Genomic DNA, 27,555 nt, shown 5'->3' with positions numbered 1-27,555 from the left:
TAATGCATACTCTGTAAACGAGGCAGCACCATGGTAAATCTCCACTGTATCCTTTCCAATACTTCCACATCCTTCCTTTAGTGAGGCGAACAGAACTGGACACAGTACTCGAAGTGTGGCCTAACCAGAGTTTTATAGAGTTGCATCATTACCTCGCGACTTTTAAACTCTATCCCTCGATTTATGAAGGCTAACACCCCATAAGCTTTCTTAACTACCTTATCTACGTGGAGGCAACTATCTGGGATCTGTGTACACGTACTCCCAGATTCCTCTGCTCCTCCACATAACCAAGTATCCTACCATTTACTTTGTACTCTACCTTGGAGTTTGTCGTTCCAAAGTGTACCGCCTCACACTTCTCCGGGTTGAACTCCATCTGCCACTTCTTAGCCCATGTCTGCAACCTATCAATGCCTCTCTGCGATCTTCGACAATTCTCTACACTATCCACAACACGACCAACCTTTGTCATCTGCAAACTTGCCAACCCACCCATCTACCCCACATCCACGTCGTTAATAAATTCCCTTCACTAATATGCACGTAATTCCAAACAGTATTCCCATCTTGCTTAATCTTACCGTTCCTGACTTAATATGTAGGCCTTGCAACATTTATTTTTCGTGCAACCTCTCCACTATCTGCATAGTAAAATGCTTTCCATCACCTGCAACTCTAGATTAAAATGCCTGGGTAGGTTGTGAGACCATAAATCATAGGAGCAGATTTAGGCCATTTAGCCCATCGAGACTACTCCGCCATTCCATTTGGCTGACCCAGGATCCCACTCACCCCAATACACCTGCCTTCTCTCTTGTGTTGAGATACATCAGGCAATTTCCATGCGAAGATTGGTGACCATTTTGGGATCAAGGCACATCAGGACCAGAGAGACACACAGGCCAAAGGAGTAAACTGGCAGTTGAAAGAAGAAGAACATGCAGGGTTTTATATACCACATTTGGTGGCATTGCTTGTCTGTGCAGTCCCATAGACATTGAGCAGAATGCAGGTTCAAATCTCACCAGAGATTCTGGAATAGTGATGTGAAGTGATAACATAAATTGGTGAACAGCCAATGTCCGTAATCCTGACAACAAAATTTGTTCATATAACCCACTGAAGTATCACGACCTGAACTTGTTACTCTGTGTCTAAGCACGACGCCTACCTTAATCCACCCGATTTTTACCCGTTCTTTAAAATGACGGCATTCCATCCCTCTAGAATGAAGGACACAACAGCTGGAAGTTTTGTAAATGGTGTTCACATCCTAGGAATGAGCAGATTAGAGGTCTGGCTGGATGCTATAATAGTAAATAACCCAAGAGCACATACTCGACGGGAACGTTGGCAATATTGAAATCCGACTGGAATTACTATAAATCTCAGATATATAGACTATAGTTCAATGTTGTTTTTCTATCTATATTATGCATTACACCGATACCACAAAGTTAACCAGTTCACGACATATGCCAGTGTTATTAAACCTCTCCTCTGATTCTGTTTCGGATATGAATAAAATCGCCAAGGCATTGCAGGAATTGTACAAGCGGTAAGTAAATGGGTTTGGATAGATTGTCAGTATGTACGTGATGATTTACCTCACAGACAGAGAGCAGTTTGCAGATGAGGAAAGAGCAGAACAGAAAGCAGTGTCTTACTGTCATTGGAAATCACCTAATCCTCATTCTGTTTATTGCAGAGAGCCAGGATGTTGAAAACCCCAACCCCACCATGGCTGGAGGTATGAATATGCATGAGGATCCAGTGAGCTCCAAAGCGGGACAGGACACAGGTGCGTTACAGAATACTAACAAAGTTAAATGTTGCCTTAACATCAGTTCCAGATTTAATGCCTGGGCCCGTAATTCATAGGAATACAGGGAAGACGTAAGGGCTGAGAAATATAGGGATAACATATACATGTTTATTATAATCACTGCTTGAGAGATTTTATGGACAGTAACTGGGACTGCCATGCTTGTAAATGTGATGAATGAGATAGAGATTGTCAAATGTGTTCAAATAACTTTCCTTAATCAACCGAGCGGTGCCATGGAGCAGCCCACCGATTTAACCTAATGTAATTCGGGGGTAAAATTGCAACGACTAATCAAACTAACCACCGGTACGTTTTTGGATTGTGAGAGGAAACCGGAACATCCGGAGAAAACAGTCGCCACATGAGTTGGAACATACAAATGTGCTCAGCGAGGACACCAGAATTGAACTCCAAATTAAGATGCCCTGAGCAGCAATAGTGTCGAACTAACGGCTGTGCTACAGCGGCGCCCCTGCTGTTCTGTTGTTTGAGAAAGGCTCTAAAGATAATCTGAGTAACTATGATGGACGTGCCATCAATACTGGGAAAGTTATTGGAAGTACTTTAAGTGTTAGAATTTTTATAGACAGGGACTGCTTAAGGATATTCAACATGGTTGTGTGGTAGTATGTTATGTCTATCCAGTCTTATAGAGTAATCAAGGAATATACTATGAAGGTTGATAGAGGAAAGGCAGTAAATCTTGGCAAGCCCTTTGAGAAGATCCTGCATGGGAGTTTAGTCGAGAAGTTTCAGTCATTTGGCGTTCAGAATGTGATAATAAATTGGATTAGACATTGGATTTGTGGCAGGAGCCAAAGACTGGTGGTAGAGAGTTGGCTCTCGGACTGGTGGCCGGTAACTTGTTGTCTGCCTCAAGGACTGGTCTAGGGTCTGTTGTTGTTTGCATCTATATTAACAATCTGGATGATGACGTGGTCAAGTGGATCAATAAGCTTACAGACGACGCCGAGGCTGGTGGTACATAAGCAGGGGAAAAAAAAAAAAAACGTCAATTTTTCCAGCTGGATTTGGACCATAAGACATTTGTTTTAAAATCGCAGGTGGAATTTCATGCAGAGATGTGTGAGGTGTTGTATTTTGCAAAGGCAAGCCAGTATAGGATTACACAGCGAAATTTTGGGGTACTGCAGAATGCTATAGAACAGGGGAATATGAGAATACAGATAAACAGAACCTTGTAAGTGCTATCACAAGTAGAAAAGGTCATAATGAAAACTTTTTCACATTGGCCACCAGAAATCAAGGTATTGTGTTACATGAGTTCAGATATTAAGATGAAATTCTATTCATTGCGGACTAATTTGGAGCGCTGTGTGCAATTCTCTTCACTGACGTACAGGAAATACATCAACAAGATTGCAAAAGTGCAGAAAAAAAATACAAGGATATTGCCGAGATTTGAGGACCTGAATTGTTGGGAAAGGTTGAATAGGTTCGGACTTTATTACCCAAACCAAAATAGAATGAGAAGACTAGACAGAGCTATAGAAAATTATGAGGAGTATATACTGGAATTAGTTCATGAATTAAGAATTAATGGTGAAAACCCTCACTAACTTTTATAGATGCACCGTAGAAAGCATTCTTCTAGGGTGCGTCACAACCTGGTATGGAAGTTGCCCTGTTCAGGACCGGAAGAAGCTGCAGAAGATCGTGAACACGGCGCAGCACATCACACAAACCAATCTTCCGTCCTTGGACTCACTTTACACCGCACGCTGTCGGAGCAGTGCTGCCAGGATAATCAAGGACACGACCCACCCAACCAACACACTTTTTGTCCCTCTTCCCTCCGGGAGAAGGCTCAGGAGCTTGAAGACTTGTATGGCCAGATTTGTGAATAGCTTCGTTCCAACTGTGATAAGACTGCTGAACAGATCCTGATCCGGATCTGGGCCGTACCATCCAAATATCCGGCCCTGCCTCTTGTTTTTTTTTTTTTTTTGCGCACTACCTTACTTTCCCTTTTCTATTTATGATATATAATTAAAATTTTTATTTATGATATATAATTAAAATTTTTACTATTTACTATCAATTTGTACTCCAGAGAGCGTGAAGCGCAGGATCAAATATCGCTGTGATGATTGTGCGCTCTAATATCAATTGTTTGGTGACAGTAAAGTAGTAAAGAAATGTTTAAAGGGAACAAGAAGAGGATCATCTTCACTCAGAGGTTGGTGTGAGGGTGGTCTTCATTTCCTAGAGTGCAGGAAAACAAAAGGAGATTTGATAGAGCTATATAAAATTATGCCTTGACTGGAAGAAGAGATCATGAGTTAAGGGTGAATGGTGCAATGTTGAAGAGGAATAAGCGGATTATCTTCAATCAAACTGTGGCTAGAGTGTGGAAAATGGTGCCTGCGGATGTGGTGGATGCCGACACAATTTCAGCATTTAAGGGAATTCTGTCATAAGGCGATGGCTGGGAACGGACCCAAGTGCAAGACAGAGGCACTGAAGTACTAGGGACAGGACTAGAATGCAGGGTGAGGGCAAGGACATGGACACAAAAACCGGGAACCCAGAATAGGACTGGTCAAGAGAGTTAGGAGCCCGGGCTTGGACTCCGAGCCAAGACAGGACAAAGCCCCAGTACCTGGGTCTTGCCTCTGGCTTGGATCCCAGAACTAGGCAAGGACGAGTCCTGGCTGGCAGGCAAGACGAGGCTGGAATCTTCAGGCTAGAGACTTGAGGTGAGGCTTGGCAGGAGGCTACTCCTGGGCAGGGCACGGTATTCCTGGGCAGGACGCGGATCACCACCCGACGGAGGCAAGGGACAGAACTAACCACAGGTAATGGCGAGACGGCCTGGCTTACCCGACGGAGGCAAGGGACAGGAATGGAGCTAGGTACGGGGTGGCTCCAGGACAAGACTGAAGGCGAGACGAGGTGAGAGTTACCGGCAAGGCTTCAGGCGAGGAAACAGGCAGAGAAAGGGATACAAGGAGTAAGGACAAGAACAATCCAGCAGACACACCCTGGTCTCTGAAGATATTCATGCAGCCAGCCCCAACGAGCATCAGCTGCCTCAATTAGAGCTCAACAAGAACAGAAACAGGGTAGACAGGAAAACCTGGAGCAAGGGTCGATGGACCGGACCGTGAATCGGAATATGGACTTCATGGACCGAGCCATGACAAATTCAGTATATGTACATGACTGGGAAGGACATGGAGGGCGTTGTTCTAGCTGCAGGTCGATGGAACTAGACAGATTAAGATTTCGGCCGAAGTGTCTGTTTCTGGGCTGTAGCGCTGAATGATTCTAAGGAAATCTGGAGAGGGAATGGATTCACTGAGGACTCTGGTGTGCATTAATGTACTGACTGGGAAGAGAGGTTTCCTGTGAAATTCGCCTAGCAATAGGCGGTCACCCAGACTGGAGTGATGATGATGTGCAGGTCAGGCAGTGCTAAAGGAGACAAATAAGGATTTGGAATCCGTAATCATCGGAATAACTCGAGTATTCTCCAGGGTACAGGTCAAAAATGTAGTTAATCACGGAGCACTACAGCACTTTGGCGAATATAGTCCATGCCTCAGTAGGCCAGCTGTCCAGTCTGCCCTGTCTGAACTTTTGCACGACACCTTCCCTGTTTAGTGATACCACACCTCACTCTTTATTCCCTCCTACTCTGCCAAGTCTAAAACAATGGAAATCTGGGACATTAAGTTTCCAGTCCTGCCTCTCCTGCATACAATTCTCATTAATGGCTGCAATTTCATAATTCCACATTATGATCCACGCACTGAGCTTAAACGCCTTACGAACAATATTCCCTGCACTAATATACACGCAACTCTGAACAGTATTCCCATTTTGCCTAATCTTACTGTCCCTGACTTTCTATGTAGGCCTTGCAATATTTTTTTGCACAACCACTCCACTATCTGCCTAGTAAAGTGCTTTCCACCACCTGCAACTCAAGATTAAAATTCCTGGGTAGGTCATGAGACCATGAAACATAAGAGCAGAATTAGGCCATTCCATTATGGCTGATCCAGGATCCCACTCCACCCAATACACCTGCCTTCTCTTCTTATGTTGAAATACATCAGGCAATATTCATGAGAAGACTGGTGACCATTTTGATATCGAGGCACATTAGGACCAGGGAGACACACAGGCCAAAGGAGAAAACTGACAGCTGAAAGGAGGAGAAAAATATGCAGAGTTTTAAATACCAGGTATGATGGCATTGCTTGTCTGTGCAGCCCCATAGACATTGAGCGTAATGTAGGTTCGAATCTTACCAGAGATTCTGGAATAGTGATGTGCTGTGATAAAACAAAATGCTGATAGGACAGTGTCCGTAATCTCGAGAACCAAATTTGTTCATATAGCCCACTCAAGGATCAGCACCCCAACTTGTCACTCTGTGTCTGAGCATGACACCAGACCTAATCCAGTCGATTTTTACCTGCTCTCTAAAATGAAGGCATCCCCTCCCTCTGCAATGAGGTACACCACAGCTGGCAGTTTTGTAAATGGCGTTCACATCCCAGGAATGAGCAGATTAGAGGTCTGGCTGGATGCTATATAAATAAATAATCCAAGAGCACATACTCGACAGGAAAGTTGACAATATTGCAATCCCACTGTAATTACTAACACTGAACATTGTTACATTTTGGAGAGGAGGGGGGATTGCAATATTTTACACCCGCTTCCTCATCATTGTGGTGGCAATGACAGCTTTAGTAGAAGGAAGGAAAAAGTATAACTGAAGCGATGATGCGTGTGGGGCGAACGGCAATGCTGTTCCGTGCAGCTCATGGTGGATTGGGCGAATGTGGGGCCTACATACGGAACTGCGCAAAACTCTTGGCACCCTACCTATATATATGTCCCTAATGCTTTTGCGCAATACTGTAGTAATGTTATGTAATGAATGGTACTGCAGCTGCAAAACAAAAAAAAAAAGTTAAATGTGTGAGTGATAATAAATCTGATTCTGATACGCGTCTTTATTGTGGACTGAAAGGGCGAAGGGGGCAGAGAGAGGGGAATTGTTTGGAAAAGTGTAGGGAAAGAACACCAGAGAGACATTAGTAATGATCAATAAGCCAATTGTTTGGAACCAAATTACCTTGCCTCGGTTCTTAGGGCTGGATGTATCCGTACCCTTACTACAGCCGACCCCAGGCACTTCTATTCTGCTACCTGTCTCACTTCCCTCCCGCCATCTCTGCCATGGATCCCACGCCCCTCCTGCGGTGCACGCTCTTTTCCAATATACTTTTCTCTCCGTCAGATTTACCAACTCGCACTCCACTCCACGTTGCAGAGTACTGTACAGTGTTTTTATATTTCGATTCCCAGATCCCAATTCTACGATCTCAGATCTCCTGACACAGTGTGAAGATTATCAACTGCGCAACATGACCATTTTCTACCGAGAGAGACTGAAACCTGCGATTGAGGAGCGGGTAGAAGGACTCAGCTTGACTTTGAGACAGGAAGGACAATTCAGCAAACGGGAACACGAGGTGAGTGGGAAAAATGGTTGGGATACAGTTCATTTTGGTGAAAAGAGGGATGAGAGACAACAGTCAGTCTAGCTCATCCTCTTGTTTCTCTACACTGCAGTGATGATATTGATCACTGAACAAATTGGGTCCAAAACATTTGCATCAGGGCTAACTGCAGTTTCAAACTTAATTCATCAGTACAAACATGCTGAACTTAACACACTGGTGAGAGAAATGCGATTCAGTGAATCAGCAGCAGAAATAAAAACCCGATTAAAATACCCATGAAGATCTTTGGTCACATTCGGATTAATTTCATTTCTCCTCATGGACGATGTAGATGTCCAGTTCCCTGCTGCCATGTGTGGAAAGACACCTGGCCACGACATCGATATGGTCACATCACTCCCATACGAAGCCAGGTGCCTGGAATTTCGGTAATGTGTCGTGGTCCTCGCATTAGAATCACACAGCAGGAAAATTGGCCAAGTCGCCCTAAATCTTTCCTATCATGTGTTGCTCAAATTATCTTCAACATTTCATAGCTTCAAACAACGCTCATTATCAAAGTATGTATACAGTATACCACCTTGAGATTCGCTTTCTTACAGACATTGAAGAAACACGATAGGACGTATTCTTTAAAAAAACTCACATAACAGAGACTGTCAAACACCCAATGTTTGAAAAACAAAATAGATCATCCGAACATTAAAAGTAAACAATTATTACCCAGAATATGAACTGCAGAGAACACCAAAGTGGAAAGTGAGTTCACAGTCACCCAAGCCAGATTCACTGTTGCAGCCGGTCCTTGATCCCAGACCAGACCCGCAGATGTGAGTAAATTTCGAGAATCAGTGAACTAAACACCGGCTTGCCCCTCGCAGCTGCAACATCAGAAAGTTTTCGATCTGGTCTGGCACTGAAATCGACAAAACATTGGCTAATTCTTCGCTTTCGGGCCCATTCCCTGCCACTTCAATCTGGCCCCAAGTTCGAATTAGCAATGACCGTGGCGGATGTGTACACTAGAGACTCCAGTTTGCCGAATTCCCCCACAGCACCACACATACACCAGGTCGGTTCAAAAATAACAACTTGCAAGTGAAAGGCTTTGCAATATTCGTAATATAGAAAAGTGTGAACTGTAGAGTTGCTGAAGTTTTCTTTGCTGTCTCACCAGCTCCATTTTTCCAGGACAGTACGAATGTACTCATCATATAGAACCTGATAACTAACTCAAAGGATTCACTTTAGATCAGGACACATCAGCCTGGTCACCTGGGAGGATCCTTTAGAACAGTAGGAATTTGCCGAGTTGTCCCAGAGACTAGTCAAGACACAATCCAATATAATCAAACATAGTCAACTTTTCAACTGTGGTATCTGCCAATAGAGGTCATCACCCCGAGTGCTTGTGGGTAAGAAATGTTCTCACTGATCACATCCATGTCATGTCACTTTCATCATACTGAAAGAGACAGAACCAGACCGGAGAGCGCCGCGAAGCTCTTTGTCCATGGGACAATGCATTGTGCAGCAGCAGTAGAGTTGTTACGAGGCATAGTCTACGGGTTAATGGCAAACGTCTATCTCACATTGCCATCACCAAAAAAAAACATGTCACAGGTCCACAGGCATTATAAAGGAATGTGCAAAGGAGATTACTTCACTCTGCAACAATAATATTAACTTGTTATTACCTTTAGTTCGTGTTTTGGTTCCATTGTATGAACCCATAGATTTGCAGAATGGATCAGGAGACAGACCAGTGGTTGCCCCGGTGTCCTTGGGCAAAGAGACTATTTGAATGTCCGATCAATGAGCAGATATTTTCCTCATCGTTCTGTGTCTCTCCGTCTGATCTTCACTGTTGTTATTCACAGGAAGTCACGAAGCTCGTTGAGAGGAGAAACCAGGAAGAGAGTTCCAAACTCTTCCTCAGTCTGGTGATGGAAAAAGGCGCCCAGGCCCAGAGGGTGATGTGGGAATCCTTTGTGGAAATGAGGAAGGAGTTACCAAAGTTGGACAAAATACTGATGGAAATCCAGGAACTCGGTACAGTGAAATAACACACTCTGCCCTAAATCAGATTGAAACTTTCCATATTTAACAATGCACTTGGCACCCAATTCCATGAAAGTTTTTCGATGTCAACAGGTCCTGATCCATATGAACACATGAATGTCAGCCGAGGCTTTTGTGAGTTACCATCGCAGCTGAGGGGTGAGTGATGAAATAAATGATTGAAACTGATTACTTGACAGAAATGAAGCTGAACAGCAATTGTTCACAGATTGCTGAAACTAGGAGCCCAGCTGTCAGTGTTTGTGGAAAGGGGTGGTCATGACTGGAAATCACTATCAGTCAATTGGTATTCTGAGTTGAAGCTACACTTCAGACCATTCCTGACATGTTGTGCAAATAACTCAGTTCAGTATGCGTAAGAGTCACCTAGGCATTTACATCCAGCAAGGTCCTGCTGCCCAAGAAACACAGACATTGCTGGCAGTCTGCTGATGTGTTGTGAATTCCAACAATGCTGGCTGCTGACACAGCAGATAGCCCCAGATTGTCTGAGAGTGGAAGAGTCGAGAAGTTCTTCCACGGTTAGGACGACATGCTAGAGTTGCGGTGAGCGTACAGTTTTTCAGCATCAGTGATCTCGGTTCAATTCCCGCTTCCAGTCCGTAAGGAGATTGTACTGTCTCTTGTGGCCGTGCGGGTTTCTTCTGGATGCTCCAGTTTCTTCCCACATTCTGAAGCTGGAGTCATAGAAAAGTACTGCACAGCATCAGGCCTACTCCCACTGACCTCCATCGATGTACTTATCCAAACTTCTCTTAAACGTTGAAGTCGAGCTTACATGCGTCACTTGTGCTGGCAGCTTGTTTCACACAATGACAAACATCTGAGTGAAGGATTTTCCCAATATATTCCCTTTAAAAAGTTCACCATGGCCTCTCGTTGTAGTCCCACATATTGTCAGTCGAACATGCTAGCTTACATTTTGCCGATTTATACCCCCCATAAATTTATATACCTCTATCAAAGCTCCTCTCAATTTTCCGCGTTCCAAGGATCACAATCCCAATCCATTCAAACTTTCGTTATAATTCAGGTCTTCCAGATATGGCAACGTCCGTGCAAAATGTTCTCTGTACTCTTTCAACCTTATTTCCATCTTTCCTGTAGGTCATCATAACTAGACCTCAACAATGTCTCACACAACTTCAACAAAACATCCCATCTCCTGTACTCAGTACTTTGATTTATGAAGAATAATATGCCAAAAGCTTTCTTTATTACCCTGTCTACCTGTGACGCCATTTTCAATGAATTATGGACCTGTATTCCCAGATCTTTTTATTCTACCACATTCCTCAGTGTCCTACCATTCACTGTGTCGGACCCTCGCGCTTGTCTGCATTAATTTGTATTTGTGATTTTCAGCCATTTTTCCTGAAGTTCCAGATCCAGCTGCGAGTCACGATAGGATTCCTCGTTGTCGAGTACACCCACAATATTGATATCATCTCAAATGTGCTGATCCAGTGAGCTACATTATAATCGAGATCTTTGATATAATGACAAACAACAATGGACCCAACCCCGACCCTGCAGTACGTGTCACTTGTCTCCAGTCAAACAGGCAACCATCAGTCAGCCAGTGTTGAGTCCAATTTACAACCTCATCTTGAATGCCAAGCACTAAACCTTCTTGACAAAACTCCCATGTGGGATCTTGTCATATACCTTACTAAAGACTATATAGACAACATCCACTATCTGGTCTTTATCAACATTCCGGGTAACTTCCTCAAAGAACTCTATAAGATTGGCTAGACATGGCCTATTACCCACGAAGCCATGCTGACTGTCTTCAATCAGTCCAAGTCCAGATGTACAGATCAATAGGTTATTTGGTCACATCGGTTTAGTTGGGCAGTGTGAGCGCATGGCTGGAAGTGGTTGCTACTGTACTGTATCTCTAAAAAATAATGAATCCGTTCCTTCAGCCCAACTCCCACGCAGCACAATAAGCACGAGTATTAAAATATACTTCATTTAATCCACATTAGAACTATTGATTGCATATACCTCTGGCAGGGTGTTGATGATGGGGAAATCTGAAGAAACACCTGGCTAGATCAGAATACACTGTGAAGCACCATGCAATTCTGAAAGTGACCCGGTACTTGGTCGAACGCCTCCAAACAGCCCTGGAGGTTTCCTCATACACTGATGACCCACATACCCTTGGCAGTGTCTTGATACACTGAACCTCTCTTACCTTTGATGTATTCACAAAAGCCTTTTGCTTTTTTCTTAACGATTGTCATTCACTCCCAGACTGGTCTTAGAACTCATTTCCAGTATTTATACTCTACTCTTGTCAGAACATTTTCTTTGTTTTTTACTCTCAATATCTGAGAATACCACCTTTTATCAGTTAAACCACTGATAAACCTTGATGTTAAATTTTCCTTACAATTTATTCCTTTGGCACCTAAGGGGGCACATTGGCCCCAAAGTCCCACTACTCACTTTTGAATGACTCCGGTTTAATGGGTGAAGAATTATCTTCAATCAGCGCTGTGGTATACAATCAAAATAATCCTTCAACTTCAGGATATCTATGTCCAATCCATCTGTTCTCCTTTCCATAACTGCTATGAAGCTTAGCTACATTATCCATATTTAAAATACTTTAACTGCAGGATATCTCCTTGACACACTTTAAACGTTATATCCTCTTCAATCTGTTAATGTAAGGCAATTCAGATTCATTTTTAGGAAAGTTGGAATCTACTTCTACGACGGCACTCTCATTTGTAACAGCTCTGTGTAGCTTATCTACTCCTGTATCTCCTGATAAGGTGTGTGCGATATCTGAATCAAAGTGGTTGCACTCTTTCTGCAAGGAAGGCACAAAGTTCATGTGTAAGTTGGCTTTCACTTCATGGTTAAATAGCTGAACATCCTCTTCAAAATGTAAGTGTTTTGATTGAGATGTTGGCTCAGATTTGTTACTTGAACTTACATGTATTGCTTATTACGTTAATGGACAAGAGTTGGAAATCTAACTTGTTGGTAAACATGTTAAAACTAATATTATCGATCCAGGCACAGTTTCAAAGATAGAAATCAAAAGGGGAATAAAAAAGCGCCGTGATCCAATTAAATCAGTGCCCAAGTGAAGTAATCCAATTCAATATTCGCCACCTCTCAGATTCCCAGTGTCCATATAAATACATTCACTTCCTAACGTCTTCAATTTTTCACATCCCTTTATCAACCGTATCATGGTTGACCACAGTCCTGTTAAGCTGATTGACGGGGTAAAATAGACGCTTATAATCTGCACTTGCTTCATAGTTTCAACTGTCACTATTTTTTTTTTCCAATCTGTATGTAGCCCCCCGGCCACCCTCAGGGTCGCTCGCTCGCTGTCGTTTAGGGAAACAGCCTCTGCTTTGGCAAACTGAGTAATTTGTTTGTGTGGATGCTGTGTGATTTACCCCACCCCGCCCAAATAACAGACAATACACCAGATGCAATTAAATGTTATACAGTTTATTACTGGAACTATATAATTAAAAGAGACTAAAATATAAAAGGAAAATAAAAGGCGCCACACTTATCAAAGTTCAATCTCTTGGTGCACAAACAGTTGGAGCTCAAGGACCTTCTTCACCCTGCGACCCCCTCGGACCACCTCGACCGGCCACCTGGGACCAACAACGGTGGTCGACGAGACGCTCCACACGAGTCCGTCTCCGTCTCCTCGCCGAACGTCCCGCTCCGGGTCCGACCCCGTTAGCGGACTCACAGCACCTGGTCCATCCTCTGTCTCGCTCTCCCGCCTTCTGCCCCAAAACCCCCGCATACAGTATCTTCAAATAAACCAAAACCATAACAACTATCCCAATTGGTTAATAGCACCCTCTAAACCAAAACAAGCTGCTAACGCAAACTTTCTCAGCGTTTAACACAACAAAGCCACATTCCCCTGATTAAGATAACAAAGACGCAGTTTTAATTAGCCTCCGCAGTAACATAAAAGTCGAAACCCCCTTACATGTAAGACGGCTTCTTTTCCTGTTTATTCATTATTATTTGTAACATTGCAATATATCCCAACAGTAGACCAGCTTATTGGCCAAAGAAATAAATTGAACACACTCTGCAGCCAAAATTCCTCACAACTCACAAACTCGTTTGATTCCATCTCTTTTTGCGGTGGAACAGGAAACTTTCCCAGTGAACTAGTGACAACAGTTGCCCGGCATATTCAACATGGATTTTCTCAAGGAATCTATGCATATTTTGTTCACGTTTTATCCCTAATTTATCTGTACAATACCCCGGATAACAAATACAACAATAAAGACGATTCTGGAAAAAGGTTGAAGAGCTTTAGGAAATGGATATTATAGTTCAGATCAAGGGCTATCATTGGATATTTGGAAGGGTGAAGAGGCAGAATGGCTGAGCTGAAGGAGTAAAGGTTTCATGTGGACTTTTGCGATGAAGCAGGTTGACTGAGAGGTAGTGATGAGCAGAAATTGTCTATGAATGGGAATTAAAGTTGTTAATTCAAAATATTACTGTGTGATTCCAATGCAGAAGGATGACTGGTGTTGGGTCAGAGGACATTGCTGAGAGCTGAGGAACTGGTGTGAAATTTTCAAACAAGTTCAGGGCAGTGAAAAACAAAGGATGAGGCCACCAGGACGCCAGAGTGGCCCATCAGTAAGGGGCTGTTATGAAAGAGATTGTGGAGTCATTATTGATGATCTGTCAAAAATCATTGGGTGTCAGGAAGAGTCTCTGGACAGGAAAATCACATGTGTCTTTATGTGGGCAGGAAGATTATAACGAAATAGCGGTAGGAACTTCCACCTTCACTGTTCGCTGAATATTAGATGGTGGAAGTCTGATATTTTCTGGTTCATATCTCTTTCCCCTTGGAAGACGTTCAAGCGAAACACAAAGAGACTCTGCGGGCACAAACAGAAACACTGAGAGTGAACACGATCCTGATTAGGGAGAAGGTGAAGATTTACCAGCTGGTTGATCGATACGCTGAGCTCACGGTCATTTCTACTGTTCGAGATCGGAGACTGGTGGAACATGAACTGCTGGCGACAGGCCGAACCCATGAAAAATGGAGAAAGAAACACCTTCGCGGAGAGCTGGAAAAAATCCGGACTGATCAGTTGTTTCAGAGCAGCTTTTCCCGGAGGAAATCGAAATCTGGGAGTTCAGCAGCAGTGGCCGGAATCCCGGGAATTGGGAAAACGACAATGGTACAAAAGATCGTTTATGACTGGAGCACGGGGGAAATATATCGACAATTCCAGTTTGTCTTCAGTTTCAAATTCAGGGAGTTAAACACGATTAATTGCAGAATAAACCTGAGGGAACTGATTCTGGGTCAGTATCCTTACTTTGGGGAATTCCTGAGAGAAGTCTGGAAGAACCCAAAGGGATTACTGTTTATATTCGATGGTCTAGATGAATTCAAACACAGAATCGATTTTGCTGACAGTCGGAGAGATACAGAACCCAAGCACCAGTGCCCAGATCCCGAGTGGTGGTGTGAAGTGTCTGACATTGTGTACAATTTAATCCAGCACAAACTGCTCCCAGGGTGTTCAGTGCTGGTGACAACCCGACCCACTGCTTTACAATTATTGGAAAATGCGGAGATCAGTGTCTGGGCTGAAATCCTGGGATTTGTTGGTGAGGAACGGAAGGAATATTTTATCCGGCATTTTGAAGATCAGACGGTGGCAGCAGCTGTTTTCAAACACGTGGAGGAGAACGAGATCCTGTACACCATGAGCTACAACCCCTCCTACTGCTGGATCCTCGCTCTGGCACTGGGCCCTTTCTTCACACAAAGAGACAGGGACTCCCAGCGAGTTCCCAAAACTATAACCCAATTATATTCCTACTATACTTACAACATCTTAAAAAACCACGGCCGTGATATTGAGAACCCCCGTGATGTGTTACTCAGGGTTGGTCAGATGGCCTTCACAGGAGTGTCCGAGAAGAAGATTGTGTTCACAGATGGAGATTTGATCAAGTACAATCTGCATCCTTCCCAGTTCCTGTCCGGGTTCCTGATGGAGCTTTTGGAGAGAGAGGATTCTGCCCGGTGTGTGGTGTACACATTCCCACACCTCACCATCCAAGAGTTTATAGCTGCAGTCGCACAATTCCTGAATCCACATCCCGAGGATATCCTGAAATTCCTCACTGAAGCCCACAACACGACAGATGGGCGATTTGAGGTATTTCTCCGTTTTGTTGCTGGTCTCTCCTCCCCAATGACAGCTCGGGGCCTGGAGGAGTTTCTGGGTCCATTTCCTCATGAAACAACCTGCCGGGTGATTGACTGGGTGAAGGAGGAGGTTAAACGCCAGAGTGGAGACATGAGGAGTGATGCTGGTAAAAGAAGCCTCCTGAACACATTGAATTACCTGTTTGAGTCTCAGAATCGTGGGCTGGCTCAGGCTTCACTGGGATCTGTAGAAAGACTTTCATTCCGTGGAATGACACTGACCCCGATTGACTGTGCAGTCCTGTCTCGTGCCATCGGACTCTGTGATACAATAAAACAGCTCGACCTGGAGTGCTGCCACATTCAGTGTGAAGGAATCCAGCGGCTGGGACCTGGGCTGCACAAGTGCCAGGATTTGAGGTAACTTAATTTAACTCTCACTCAGATCTGTGAAACTGTCCAATTGTGTTGTTTCAATGTCAAGGGATTTGGGTAAAACTGTAGTAAATCAGATCGTGAAGAACAGTGTGAAATGATGGGGCGGGGGGGCGGGGGGAATCGGTCAGCAATTCCCCAAGGCCAGGAGGGTTCTGTGGTTCCTTGTGAAGGGATGTTGGAGAGTTCATCAGATCAGTGAACAACGGCCACTGGTTTAATGGTAGTAAATTACAGGAATGGCCGTGTTTCTCGCTGCCTGTGACACATCCATTGACAATATTCCTTCTCACTGTTACTGACACCCAGACCGACACTGACTGCAGCAGGTGGGTCGGAGATTCACACCCACTTCCCAGTGAGGGACAAGAGACCGTCAGCAGACTGCCCCAATGAGAAGGGAAGAATACCATTGTGAGATTGTCCTCCCCTGACATTCCCCGTGTGTGACTATCACCATCAGTCGAAATCTGTGGCTTTGCTCAGCACAGTCGGCTCCTCTCCTCTCCCGATTGTGGGACTCTGTTCAGACCCACCCCTCTTGTGCAATCTATTTCTGCCTCCTGTCTTGTGGGATTATATTTTCCCATCTGTATCCTCCTGTGGGATCTCTCTTCCACATACACTTCGTCCTGTAGGGTCTCTCTTCCCCATCTCCCTTCCTCCTTTGGGGATCTCTCTTTCTCATCCCTTTCCCCTTGTGGGATCTCTCTCCCCACCTCGTCCTCCTGGGATCTGACTTCCACAAACTCCCATGGACAATCTCCACCCACAACTCTCCTCACTGTAGGACTTTCTGCCATCCAACCCTGCCTCTTCCGGCACTCACTCGTCAGTAACAATTTTCTGACCATCGGGGAATGGGACAGAATATGTGGAGTTTACAGGGTCTCACCGACAGACAAAATTACTGGCATTCAGTGACTACCGTGGAGCTGGGCAGTTAGGGACATTGACAGCGATGGGAACTCCAATCAGTGCTACACTGAAGGGTTTAATCATTCCTGAAATATCCAAGTGAGAGAAATTCCTTCAGACCCACGGTTTGAATCACTTTGTTCGTCAATTTGTCTGGTTGTGTTTAGACTTGGGGAGAATAAACTGGGAGATTCAGGAGTGAAACTGGTGTCTGCGGCTCTGAGGAACCCGGAGTGTAAAATACAGAAACTGTGGTAAGTACCAGACTGTGGGAGATTGTGTTTACAGTCACTGGGTGTCTGACACTGAACATTAATATATCCATATAACAATTACAGCACGGAAACAGGCCATCTCGCCCTTCTAGTCTGTGCCGAACGCTTACTCTCACCTAGTTCCACCAACCTCCACTCTGCCCATACCCCTCCATTCCTTTGCTCTACATATAGCTATCCAATTTAACTTTAAATGACAATATTGAACCTGCCTCAACCACTTCTGCTGGAAGCTCGTTCCACACAGCTACCACTATCTGAGTAAAGAAGTTGCTCCTCATGTAACCCCTGAATTTTTGCCCTTTAAATCTTAACTCATGTCCTTTTGTTTGAATCTCCCCTACTCTCAATGGAAAAAGCCTATCCACGTGAACTTCATCCATCCCTCTCATAATTTAAAATACCTCTGTCAAGTCCCGCCCTCCCCCCGCAACCTCCTACGCTCCAAAGAATAAAGACTCAACTTGTTCAACCTTTCTCTGTAACTTAGATGATGAAACCCAGGTAATATTCTATAAATCTTCTCTGTACTTTCTATTTTGTTGACATATTTCCTATAATTCGGTGACCAGAACTGTACACAATCCTCCATATTTGGCCTTACCAATGCGTTGTACAATTTTGCATTACATCACAACTCCTATACTCAATGCTCTGATTTATAAAGGCAGCATACCAAAAGCTTTCTTCACCACCCTATCCACATGAGATTCCACCCTCAGGGAACTATGTACCATTATTCCTTGATCCCTCTGTTATACTGCATTCTTCAATGCCCTAACATTTTTCATGTATGTCCTATTTTGATTAGTCCTACCAAAATGTAGCACCTCACATGTATCAGCATTAAACTCCATCTGCCATCTTTCAGGCCACTCTACTAACTGGCCTAAATCTCTCTGCAACTTTGAAAACCTATTTCATTATCCACAACTCCACCTATCTTAGTATCATCTGCATACTTACCAATCCAATTTACCACCCCATCATCCAGATCATTAATGTATACGACAAACAGCATTGGACCCAGTACAGATCCCTGAGGCACACCACTAGTCACCGGCCTCCAATCTGAGAAAAAGTCATCCACCACTACTCTCTGGTGTCTCCCATCCAGCCAACGCTGAATCCATTTAACTATTTCAATATTAATACCTAACGATTGAAAATTCCTAACTAACCTTCCGTGTGGAACCGTGTCAAAGGCCTTACTGAAGTCCATATAGATAGCATCCACCGCTTTAACCTCGTCAACTTTCCTAGTAACCTCTTCAAAAAATTCAATAAGATTTGTTAAACTTGGCATTCCACGTACAAATCCATGTTAACTGTACCTAATCAGACTTGGTCTATTCAGATAATTATACATACCATCTCTAAGAATACTTTCCATCAATTTACCCACCACTGACGTCAAAGTCACAGGCTGATAATTGCTAGATTTCCTCTTAGAACCCTTTTTAAACAACGGAACAACATGAGTAATACGCCAATCCTCCGGCACCCTCCCCATTTCTAATGACATTTGAAATATTTCTGTCAGAGCCCCTGTTATTTCACACGAACTTCCCGCAAGGTTCTGGGGAATATCCTGTCAGGACCTGGAGACTTATCCACTTTTATATTACTCAAAATCGGCAGTACTAGCTCTTCTTCAATCATCATAGTTTCCATAACTTCCCCATCTGATTCCCTTACATAATTCAATAGTCTTCTCCTTAGTGAATACCGAAGAAAAGAAATTGTTTAAAATCTCCCCAATCTCTTCTGGCTCCACACATAGCTGTCCACTGTGGTTCTCTAAGGGACCAATTTTATCCCTCACTATCCTTTTGCTATTAATATAACTGTAGAAACCCTTTGGATTTATTTTCACATTACTTGCCAAAGCAACCTCGTATATACTTTTAGCTTTTCTAATTTCTTTCTTAAGATTCTTTTTACATTCCTTATATTCCTCGAGCACCTCATTTACTCCATGCTGCCTATATTTCTTGCAGATATCTCTCTTATTCCGAACCAAGTTTCCAATATCCCTTGAAAACCATGGCTCTCTCAAACTTTTAACCTTTCCTCTTAACCCAACAGGAACATGAAGATCCTGTACTCTCCAAATTTCCCCTTTAAATGACCTCCATTTCTCTATCACATCTTGCCATAAAAACAAATTGTCCCAATCCACTCCTTCTAAATCCTTTCGCATCTCCTTGCAGTTAGCCTTTCTCCAATCAAAAATCTCAACCCTGGGTCCAGGCCGATCCTTTTCCATAATTATATTGAAACTAATGGCATTGTGATCATTGGACCCGAAGTGCTTCCCAACACAAACCTCCGTCACCTGACCTATCTCATTCCCTAATAGGAAATCCAACACTGCCCCTGCTCTAGTTGGTACCTCCATGTATCGCCGCAAAAAAAAATTATCCTGCACACATTTTACAAACTCCAAACCATCCAGCCCTTTTGCAGTATAGGCTTCCCAGTCTATGTGTGGAAAATTAAAAGCTCCCACAATCACAACCTTGTGCTTATTACAAATATCTACTATCTCCTTACAAATTTGTTCCTCCAATTCTCGTTCCCCATTTGGTGGTCTACGATACATCCCTATAAGTGTTACTACACCTTTCCCGTTCTTCAATTCCACCCAAATAGCCTCCCTAAACGAGCCCTTCAATCTATCCTGCCAGAGCACCGCTGTAATATTTTCTCTGACAAGCAATGCAACACCTCCTCCTCTTGTCCATCCGATTCTATCACACCTGAAGCAAAGGAATCCAGGAATATTTAGTTGCCAATCACACCCCTCCTGCAACCATGTTTCACTAATAGCTACAACATCATACTTCCAGGAATCACTCCATGCTCTAAGCTCATCCACCTTTCTTACAATGCTCCTAGCATTAAAATAAATGCATTTAAGGAACTTTCCGCCTCTAACTCTCTGTTTATCACTAACGGTGCAAACAACTTTATTATCTCTTTTTTTTCTTCCTTCTCCCCTACGTCTGTTCCCACATTCTGGTTCCCCTCGTCTTCCGCCCCCACCCCGCCCCCGTATCTAGTTTAAATCCACTGGAGCCTCTCTAGCAAACCTACCTGCGAGAATATTTGTCCCCCTCCAGTTCAGATGTAAACCGTCCCGCCGGAAGTGGTCCCACCTTCCCTGGAAAACTGCCCAATTATCTACAAATCTGAAGCCTTCCTCCTGCACCATGTCTTCAGCCAAAGTGTTGATCTGCGCTATCTTACTATTTCTAAACTGGCCTGCACATGGCACTGGTAGCAATCCTGAGATGGCTATCCTGGAGCTCCTGTCCTTCAACTTGGCACCTAACTTCCTAAACTCGCCTTTCAGGAGCTCCTGACTCTTCCTACCCACGTTATAGGTCCCTACATGGACCACGACATCCGGCTGCTCACCCTCCCTCTTGAGAATACTGAGAACTCGATCCGAGATATCGCGGACCCTGGCACCAGGGAGACAACAGACCATCCGAGATTCTAGACCTCTCCCACAGAAGCTCCTATCTGTCCCCCAACTATCGAATCCCCTATCACAACTGCTCTCCTCTTTTCCCTTCTTCCCTTCTGAGCTGAGGGTCCCGTCTCGGTGCCAGAGACGCAACCACTGCAACTTGTCCCTGGTAGGCCGTCCCCATCAACAGTATCCAAAATGATGTACTTATTATTGATGGGAACGGCCACAGAGGTGCTCTGCTCTTTCTGTCTCTTCCCCTTCCCTCTCCTGACAGTCACCCAGCTACCTGTCTCCTGACTCTTAGGGGTGACTATCTCCCTGTAACTCCTCTCTATTTCTGCCTCTGCCTTCCGAATGATCCGAAGTTCATCCAGCTCCAGCTGCCTAACTCTGTTTGTCAGGAGCTGCAGCTTGATGCACCTTTCATAGGTGTCATCATCAGCGACAATTGTGCTCGCCCTGACTTCCCACGTACTGAAAATGGAGCACTCAACTGTCCTAACTGCTGCCTCTATTACCTACTCTTTAAGGTAATTAAATTAATTTAAGGAACTTACCCGGCCTTACCTCACTTGGAATGAAGTCTCCTTCTACTCCGTCGCCCTCTACAACGTCGCCCGCTTCGTTAATCTTCTCGCTTTTAAACACTTAAGCTGCCTCACGGTCCGACTTACACACGCTTGCGCAGTCGTGCCCATTTCAACTGCCGAAGGGGAAAAATGTGATCAGTAATTGCCTTACTGATAAACACTGGGGATTTTTACTGTCTCCTTTCTCTCTGTGTCCTTCCCCCTCACTCTCTCTCCTCTCCAGGCTGTGGGATGTAGGTCTCACAGATTCTGATGCCGAGGATCTCTTCTTCGCTCTCAGTGCGAACCCATCACTGACGGAGCTGTACCTGGGATCAAACTTGCTCACAGACCGATCTGTCCCCGCTCTTCACCGCCTCATACTGACCCACCCGACTCTGGAGCAGATCGGGTGAGTGTTTATATTAATGTGCAATGTGATAAAATATCAGTGGATCCGTGGGTTTTCTGGTGATATTTGTCTGTGAGTGTTGTTGAACCATTAACCCCAGTCTACTGTTACTGACACTGTTGTGTAATCTGTTTATTCCATCTTTATTCTTCCATCTGTTTCAGGCTGGACTGGAATCCCTTCAGTGAGAACGGGAGAATGGAACTGGAGTCTCTGCAGGAAACCAGACCCGGACTGAGAGTGGATCCTTGAACATCTGAATGTCCGAAAAACCCCGCCCGCTGAATGGGGACATTTTGGCCTATTTCCTTGCCCTCTCCTTTAATGGCCACACTCCAGGTGTAATTCCCAACGGTTCTACCGGAACTCGCTCCAGTTTCGTGATCTGTTTTGTCCGAAGAGGTCCCGTAGTGACATAATTCCGCCTCCTGCAGAGCGCTGCTGCTTCCGGCACGTGTCCGGGTTCGAGAGCTCCCCCAAGTGGGGCGACGGAGATTTACACAGACAGGAAGAGCCCGGATTCAGGGGCTCAGTCAAGGACACTGTTGACCCGGGATGGGATTATCCTGGGAGAGAATTGTTTTGCTCCCTTTGCAGAGTAAGGTGAATTCAGCAGTCTGGCTGATATAATAATGTTAAATAGACAAATCCCTCGGCAGTAAACCTGGATTTGCAGGGATCTCTGACTCGGCCCCGAACTGTGATTTTATAATCATACGGGAGGAGAAGATAGCAGCGCGCCTGTGCGTGCGCAGTTCTCCGGTGAAAAATGATGTCGTATCTGTTAAATAGGGGCCGTGGACAATTCTGATTTGATGGAGAATGGACGTGAAAGCACAAAGGAACATTTGGCTACATTTCTGAAACGCCCATCTGCTGTTGTCATTACTGTGTCGTCGGGAATCTTTCCGAGAGTAGGCCTCAAAATCCACGGCCTTGCCTGCTTTTGGCGACCGAGAAGGAGGTGGAATCTTTCGGACAAAGATGGCGCTCAGTTCTCGGTGTCGGAGAGCTGATCAGAGCTCGAAGTTTTCGGATGACTCAGACTCAGATTGTGGTCGGCATGGCACGGAGAGCTTTTCTTCCTTCTCCCATCTGCGTGAGATTTGGGACATTTGAGAAGCTTTGAACTTTACTGTGCTCACGGACTTCTTCATCAACTTATGGTATTGTTACACTGTTTGTAATTATGTGTTATAATTATGTGGTTTTGTCCGTTTTTTCAGTCTTGGTTTGTCCTGTGTTTTTTGATATCACATCGGAGGAACTAATGTATCATTTCTTAATGCATGCATTACTAAATGACAACAAAAGAGGACTACGTGTCTTCATAATCATAATAATCGGTTCCCCGATGCAGAGTGACGGTGAGAAACGGGATTGATTATTCAACTGGTCACCCGTTGTCGCCGGTCTGTTAAATGTGTGTGACTGTGAGTGAATTGGGTGCAGCTTATTTATTGCCGCCGGTTAGCAGCTTACACATTGTTTAATTTACATTGGTCATGATAAAATCAGTAAACCGCTGCAACTTCCTGTTTTGGTGTCAGACTTGAGTTTTCTGCTGGCCCCGCACCCTGTGCACTGCAGCAGCGGGTCACTGATGAAACAGCGTCACAGCTCCAGGGTGAGGGAGGGCGAACTTGCAGAGTTTGGGTGCCTAGGATCTCGTCTCCACCCAACCCCTATCCTGGCTCATTGATTCTGCCCCCGCGCTGTCCTGGCCTCCGCACACAGTTTAAATCGACTATAATATCAGAGGTACGTCCACTGAGATCCCGAGTACGAGAGGGGTCAGACACAGAGTGAAACTCCCTCCACACCGTCCCATCACACAATCCCATGGTCAGACAGAGCGTGAATCTCTTTCTAACTATCCCATCACACATTCCCGGGTTCAGAAAAAAGTGTGAATCTTCCCCTCATCGTCCATTGCACATCCCGCGGTCAGACACAGATTGAAGTTCCGACTATACCGTAGCATCACGCACTCCCGTCGTCGGAAACAGTTTGCAGCTCCCTCCACTCCATCCCATAAAACATGCTCGGGGTCGGACATAGCGTGAAGCTCCCTCCACATCCTCCCATCACACACACGAGGGGTCAAACACAGAGTGAATATCTGTCCACACCGTCCCATCACATACTCCTGTTGTCAGGCACTGTGTGAAGCTTCTTAAACACTGAACCATCACACACTCCTGGGATTAGTGACAGAGTGAAGCTCCCTCTGTACCTTCCCTTCACACACCCTCGGGGTCAGGCACAGAATGAATCACCCTCTGTGCTGTCCAATCTCGCCCTCTTGTTCCTAGACACGGAGAAAAGTTCTCTGCAGAGTGAGATAAATTCTCGCGTTGAAACGGATCATAGAGGACATTCTCAGCTTGAAGCTGTAGCACAAGGACCTGCCCTCCACACCGGTTTATTCTCTGGAGGTGGTCAGAGAGACCAGAAGAAAAGTAGTGGGACGACGGGGAGTGATACAGGGTGCCCGGAGCAGCAGGGACTGGGAGAGGCACAACAGACAGGGGAGTACAAGTGGATATTAGAATCCTGGCGTTTAATAATCACATTTATTTTCAGGGTCGATAAGTAGCCAAGGATGAAATCGAAGATGAGGATAGTTTTGCCAAAACGGGACCTCACCTCTCCCCGTCCTTTCCTAACGTCGGCACGCCCGACAGGACGCCGTCCCTTCCCGTCCACGCACACGGGCCGCGCTCCCAATCAAACTCCGCCCTTTCCCATTCACTCCCATATTCCGCACTCCCAATGGAATCTCTCCAGTTCATTTCCAACGGGACTGAGATCCTGGAAATTGGCGGGGATGTCTGAATTCCGTCTTTGAAAGAACGCCGGGCTGTGTTTAGGAAGTTTGACCAGACCGTCGGTGGGTTTATTCGTTACAAGGAACGTCCAGGGTCGTGTGGATGTTGACTTCGTAAAACTGACGAAGCTCTATCTCCTGGCAGATACGATCGGACCTCAAGAACTTCTGTAAGCTTTCTTGAAGATGGTTGGGGGTGTCCTGAGATAGGTTGATGGTTTCCGTGTCCCCACGCCAGGAGATTCTTTGCTCCACGTTCCCGGTGTCCACATAGCACGCCGGAATTTATACAAACCACGGTTCCCGCACTCCATATCCCAAAGCTGGAATTTTCCCAGTCACGTTTCCCGATCTCTCCACACCGAGAGTTATACTGCGCACGGTTTCTATTTTCGTATGGACACCGGCAGTTTTACCGCACACGTTTCCTGGTTTCTGTATCCTCCTCTCTCCTCGACGCTTGGAGTAATAACGTACAGCATACTGAGATGTAAACTGACCTAATGGGAGAGAGTGACGTTCTGACATAAACTGGCCGCTGCTTCCCTTAAAATGTCTGATGTTAGTGATACCTTGTATAAAGTGAGCATCGGGAAGGAAGGGAGTGAGTCGCCGATTGATAACGGCCCTCACCGTCTTTAATGTTGTTGAGAAAAAGGGAGAGATGTGGTGAGTGAAGGAGACCCCGGTCGGCCGGGTTGAAACGGGACCAAGGACGGAGCGAAGCCTTGGTTAAAGTGAGCGGCAGAGAAGGAGTGAAGAACATGTTGACTTCAAATGGCCGACGCTTCACTGGAAATGTCTGCTGGGGAGGGAATGACAGATTGGTAGAAGTGAGCACAAGAGAGGGAGGGACGCGCTGATTTAAAATTGGCGAATCCTTGGTTACTATGGCCGCCAGGGATGGAGTGAGACACTGACTTACAATGACCACTGTCGCACACGGAATCTATGGAGAAGGAACATGCGGTGCCCGTGGATACAATGCCGGGATCGAGTGTGTTATTGATTGTAATAACAGTATTTTAATGTGTGTTTTATATAGTCTTTCGTATTGTATATACGTTTTAATTTAATATTGTTGTCATTGAATAAACCAATGTATATATCTCAGATAGTCACACATACACCTTTATATGCGGGTTTTGGGGAGGAGGGGTGAGGGTTTGGGAGGAAGAGGAGAGACGGGACGAGGAGTGGACTGATGAGACGGTGAGCGTGGCGAAGTCACTGACTCAATAGGGGACGAAAAGTGGAGGGGCGAAGGTTCCTGTCACAAACTGGTGGCCGAAATGGATAAGATAAAGACGGGCTGAGGAGGAGTGAAAGGGCAGGAAGGGAGCGGGGCTGATGGGATGGGGAGGGAGGGGAAGCAATGGGATGGGAAGTGAGAGGATGTAATAGGATGGGAGGGAGTGGTATGATTACAGGATGGGGAGTGTGGGGGGAGTGCCTCTTTCAATGGTGGAGGAAGGATGGGTGGTGTCATTTCCTTCGCAAATAAGACTAGCTGCAAGAAAGGGGGCGTGGACGGGGTAAAGGGGGAGCAAGGGTTTGGGACGCCGTCAGGGCTGATACGACGGAGAGTTGAGTCTCTCAACGGAGGGAGAGGGAAGCGAGGGAAGGGATCGGGTGGGGAGAGAAATTCCCATCAGAAAATGTTCAGCACCGAGGATATGGTGGATGGCGGGAGAAAGGGCAAGGGGGCGGCGAAAGGAGGGTGTCAGGAGTGATGGGGTGAATAGGAAAGTGACACACTGCGTAACAGAGAGAAAGAGCGCGATGAGGAGAGGCGAATATTGGCATCGCAAAACGGCAGCCAACCAGCATAACATGCAGAGCATCGAGGTGGTGGGGAGAGGAAAGCGAGGGTAGGGAGGGAAGGGGTTTGCGAGTGATGCGATGGGAAACGGGTTGACAAGATGGTGAGTGTGAGGGAGTGACACACTTCGTGGTGGAGGAAATGGAAGGGAGGGTCACACACTGTCACAAAATGGCTGTCGACAGAAGGTTAAATGGAGAGTCAGGAGAGCGGGCACCGAGGGTAAGGAAAAGAGTGGTGAGGAGTTGAGATTGAAGAAACAGGGAGGGAAGTGAGTAATAGGTGAAGAAAAGGATGTGCCTCATTCTATGATGTTTGGAGAGCAGTTCTCAATGGTAACCATCACAAGATGGCCGCCGGCCAGGGTGAAATGGGCGGTGATAGAGGGGAGAGCGATGTAACAGAGAGCATAATGCTTCAGGAGTGACAGGATGCCGAGGATGGGACAGGGCAACTTGTAACAAGGGAGCTGGAACACTGAGGGGTACCCATGGGGAGGAATGTAGCTACGGGTAGAGTTTGGCACCGTTACCTCTTCCCATCTCCAAAATACCGCATTATTTATTCTCCCTCCGCTCCTCAGGTCGCCCGGCACGAATCCTTCAGGTTGTCCCGCGGAGCGGGAAACGTGACGTGACTGGGGCCCGTCAAAGGCAGGAGTGGGCGCAGGCTTGCTGGAAAAGATGGAGACAAGGTCTGTCGGTGCGGGCTAGTTATCGGGGAGCGGGGTGAGAGGGAGGGATCAGATTGACGGGGAATGGGAGAAAGAAAAGGTGCGGAGAGGAGACTAGATGAGTAAAACCATCATCGCCTCTGTGTCGTCCATTACCCACTCCCTCAGCCTCTCTCTTTCTCACTCCCCTCACTTCCCCCTCTGTCCCCTTTTCTCTCTTCAGCTCTTCCTCCACGCTGTCCTCCAGCCCCTCTCACTACCCTTTATTTATTTTCTCCCGCTGTCACCATCTCTTTCTCTACCCGACACGCGCTCTTGCTCCTACTCGTCTCTTCCTATCCTCTTTTACTCTCAAGGACCCCAGTCTCTCTACCCCCCCCCCCCACGCCGCATCTCTATATCCCCGGTCTCATCCCAAATCTCTCCCTCACCCCGACTACTCTCTCATCTACGCTTTCTCTCCCTCTCGTCCTGATCCATCTCCTATCTTGGTCTCTCCCTCTCCCTCATTG

At 45.6% G+C, this 27,555-nt stretch overlaps 1 protein-coding gene across 3 annotated transcripts in view; it reads left to right on the top strand.

Moving 5' to 3' along the window:
• Positions 1 to 23,291, top strand: part of LOC140207049 (NACHT, LRR and PYD domains-containing protein 3-like) — a 36,366-nt gene extending 13,075 nt beyond the window's left edge. For 2 of the 3 annotated variants that reach the window (XM_072275371.1, XM_072275370.1), the window contains 8 exons: positions 1,712 to 1,804; positions 7,181 to 7,347; positions 9,219 to 9,390; positions 9,493 to 9,558; positions 14,311 to 16,048; positions 17,149 to 17,235; positions 21,551 to 21,718; positions 21,883 to 23,291. In XM_072275371.1, the coding sequence (XP_072131472.1) occupies positions 1,712 to 1,804; positions 7,181 to 7,347; positions 9,219 to 9,390; positions 9,493 to 9,558; positions 14,311 to 16,048; positions 17,149 to 17,235; positions 21,551 to 21,718; positions 21,883 to 21,970 (2,579 nt within the window). In that variant the 3' untranslated portion in view covers positions 21,971 to 23,291. The remainder of the gene's footprint in view (positions 1 to 1,711; positions 1,805 to 7,180; positions 7,348 to 9,218; positions 9,391 to 9,492; positions 9,559 to 14,310; positions 16,049 to 17,148; positions 17,236 to 21,550; positions 21,719 to 21,882) is intronic. The other variant, XM_072275372.1, reaches the window with a different exon arrangement.
• Positions 23,292 to 27,555: the final 4,264 nt, after the last annotated feature.

This window comes from Mobula birostris, chromosome 13 (assembly GCF_030028105.1).
Source record: "Mobula birostris isolate sMobBir1 chromosome 13, sMobBir1.hap1, whole genome shotgun sequence".
In the NCBI taxonomy this organism is placed as follows: Eukaryota; Metazoa; Chordata; class Chondrichthyes; order Myliobatiformes; family Myliobatidae; genus Mobula; species Mobula birostris.
This window is presented reverse-complemented; position numbering and strand designations above follow the sequence as displayed.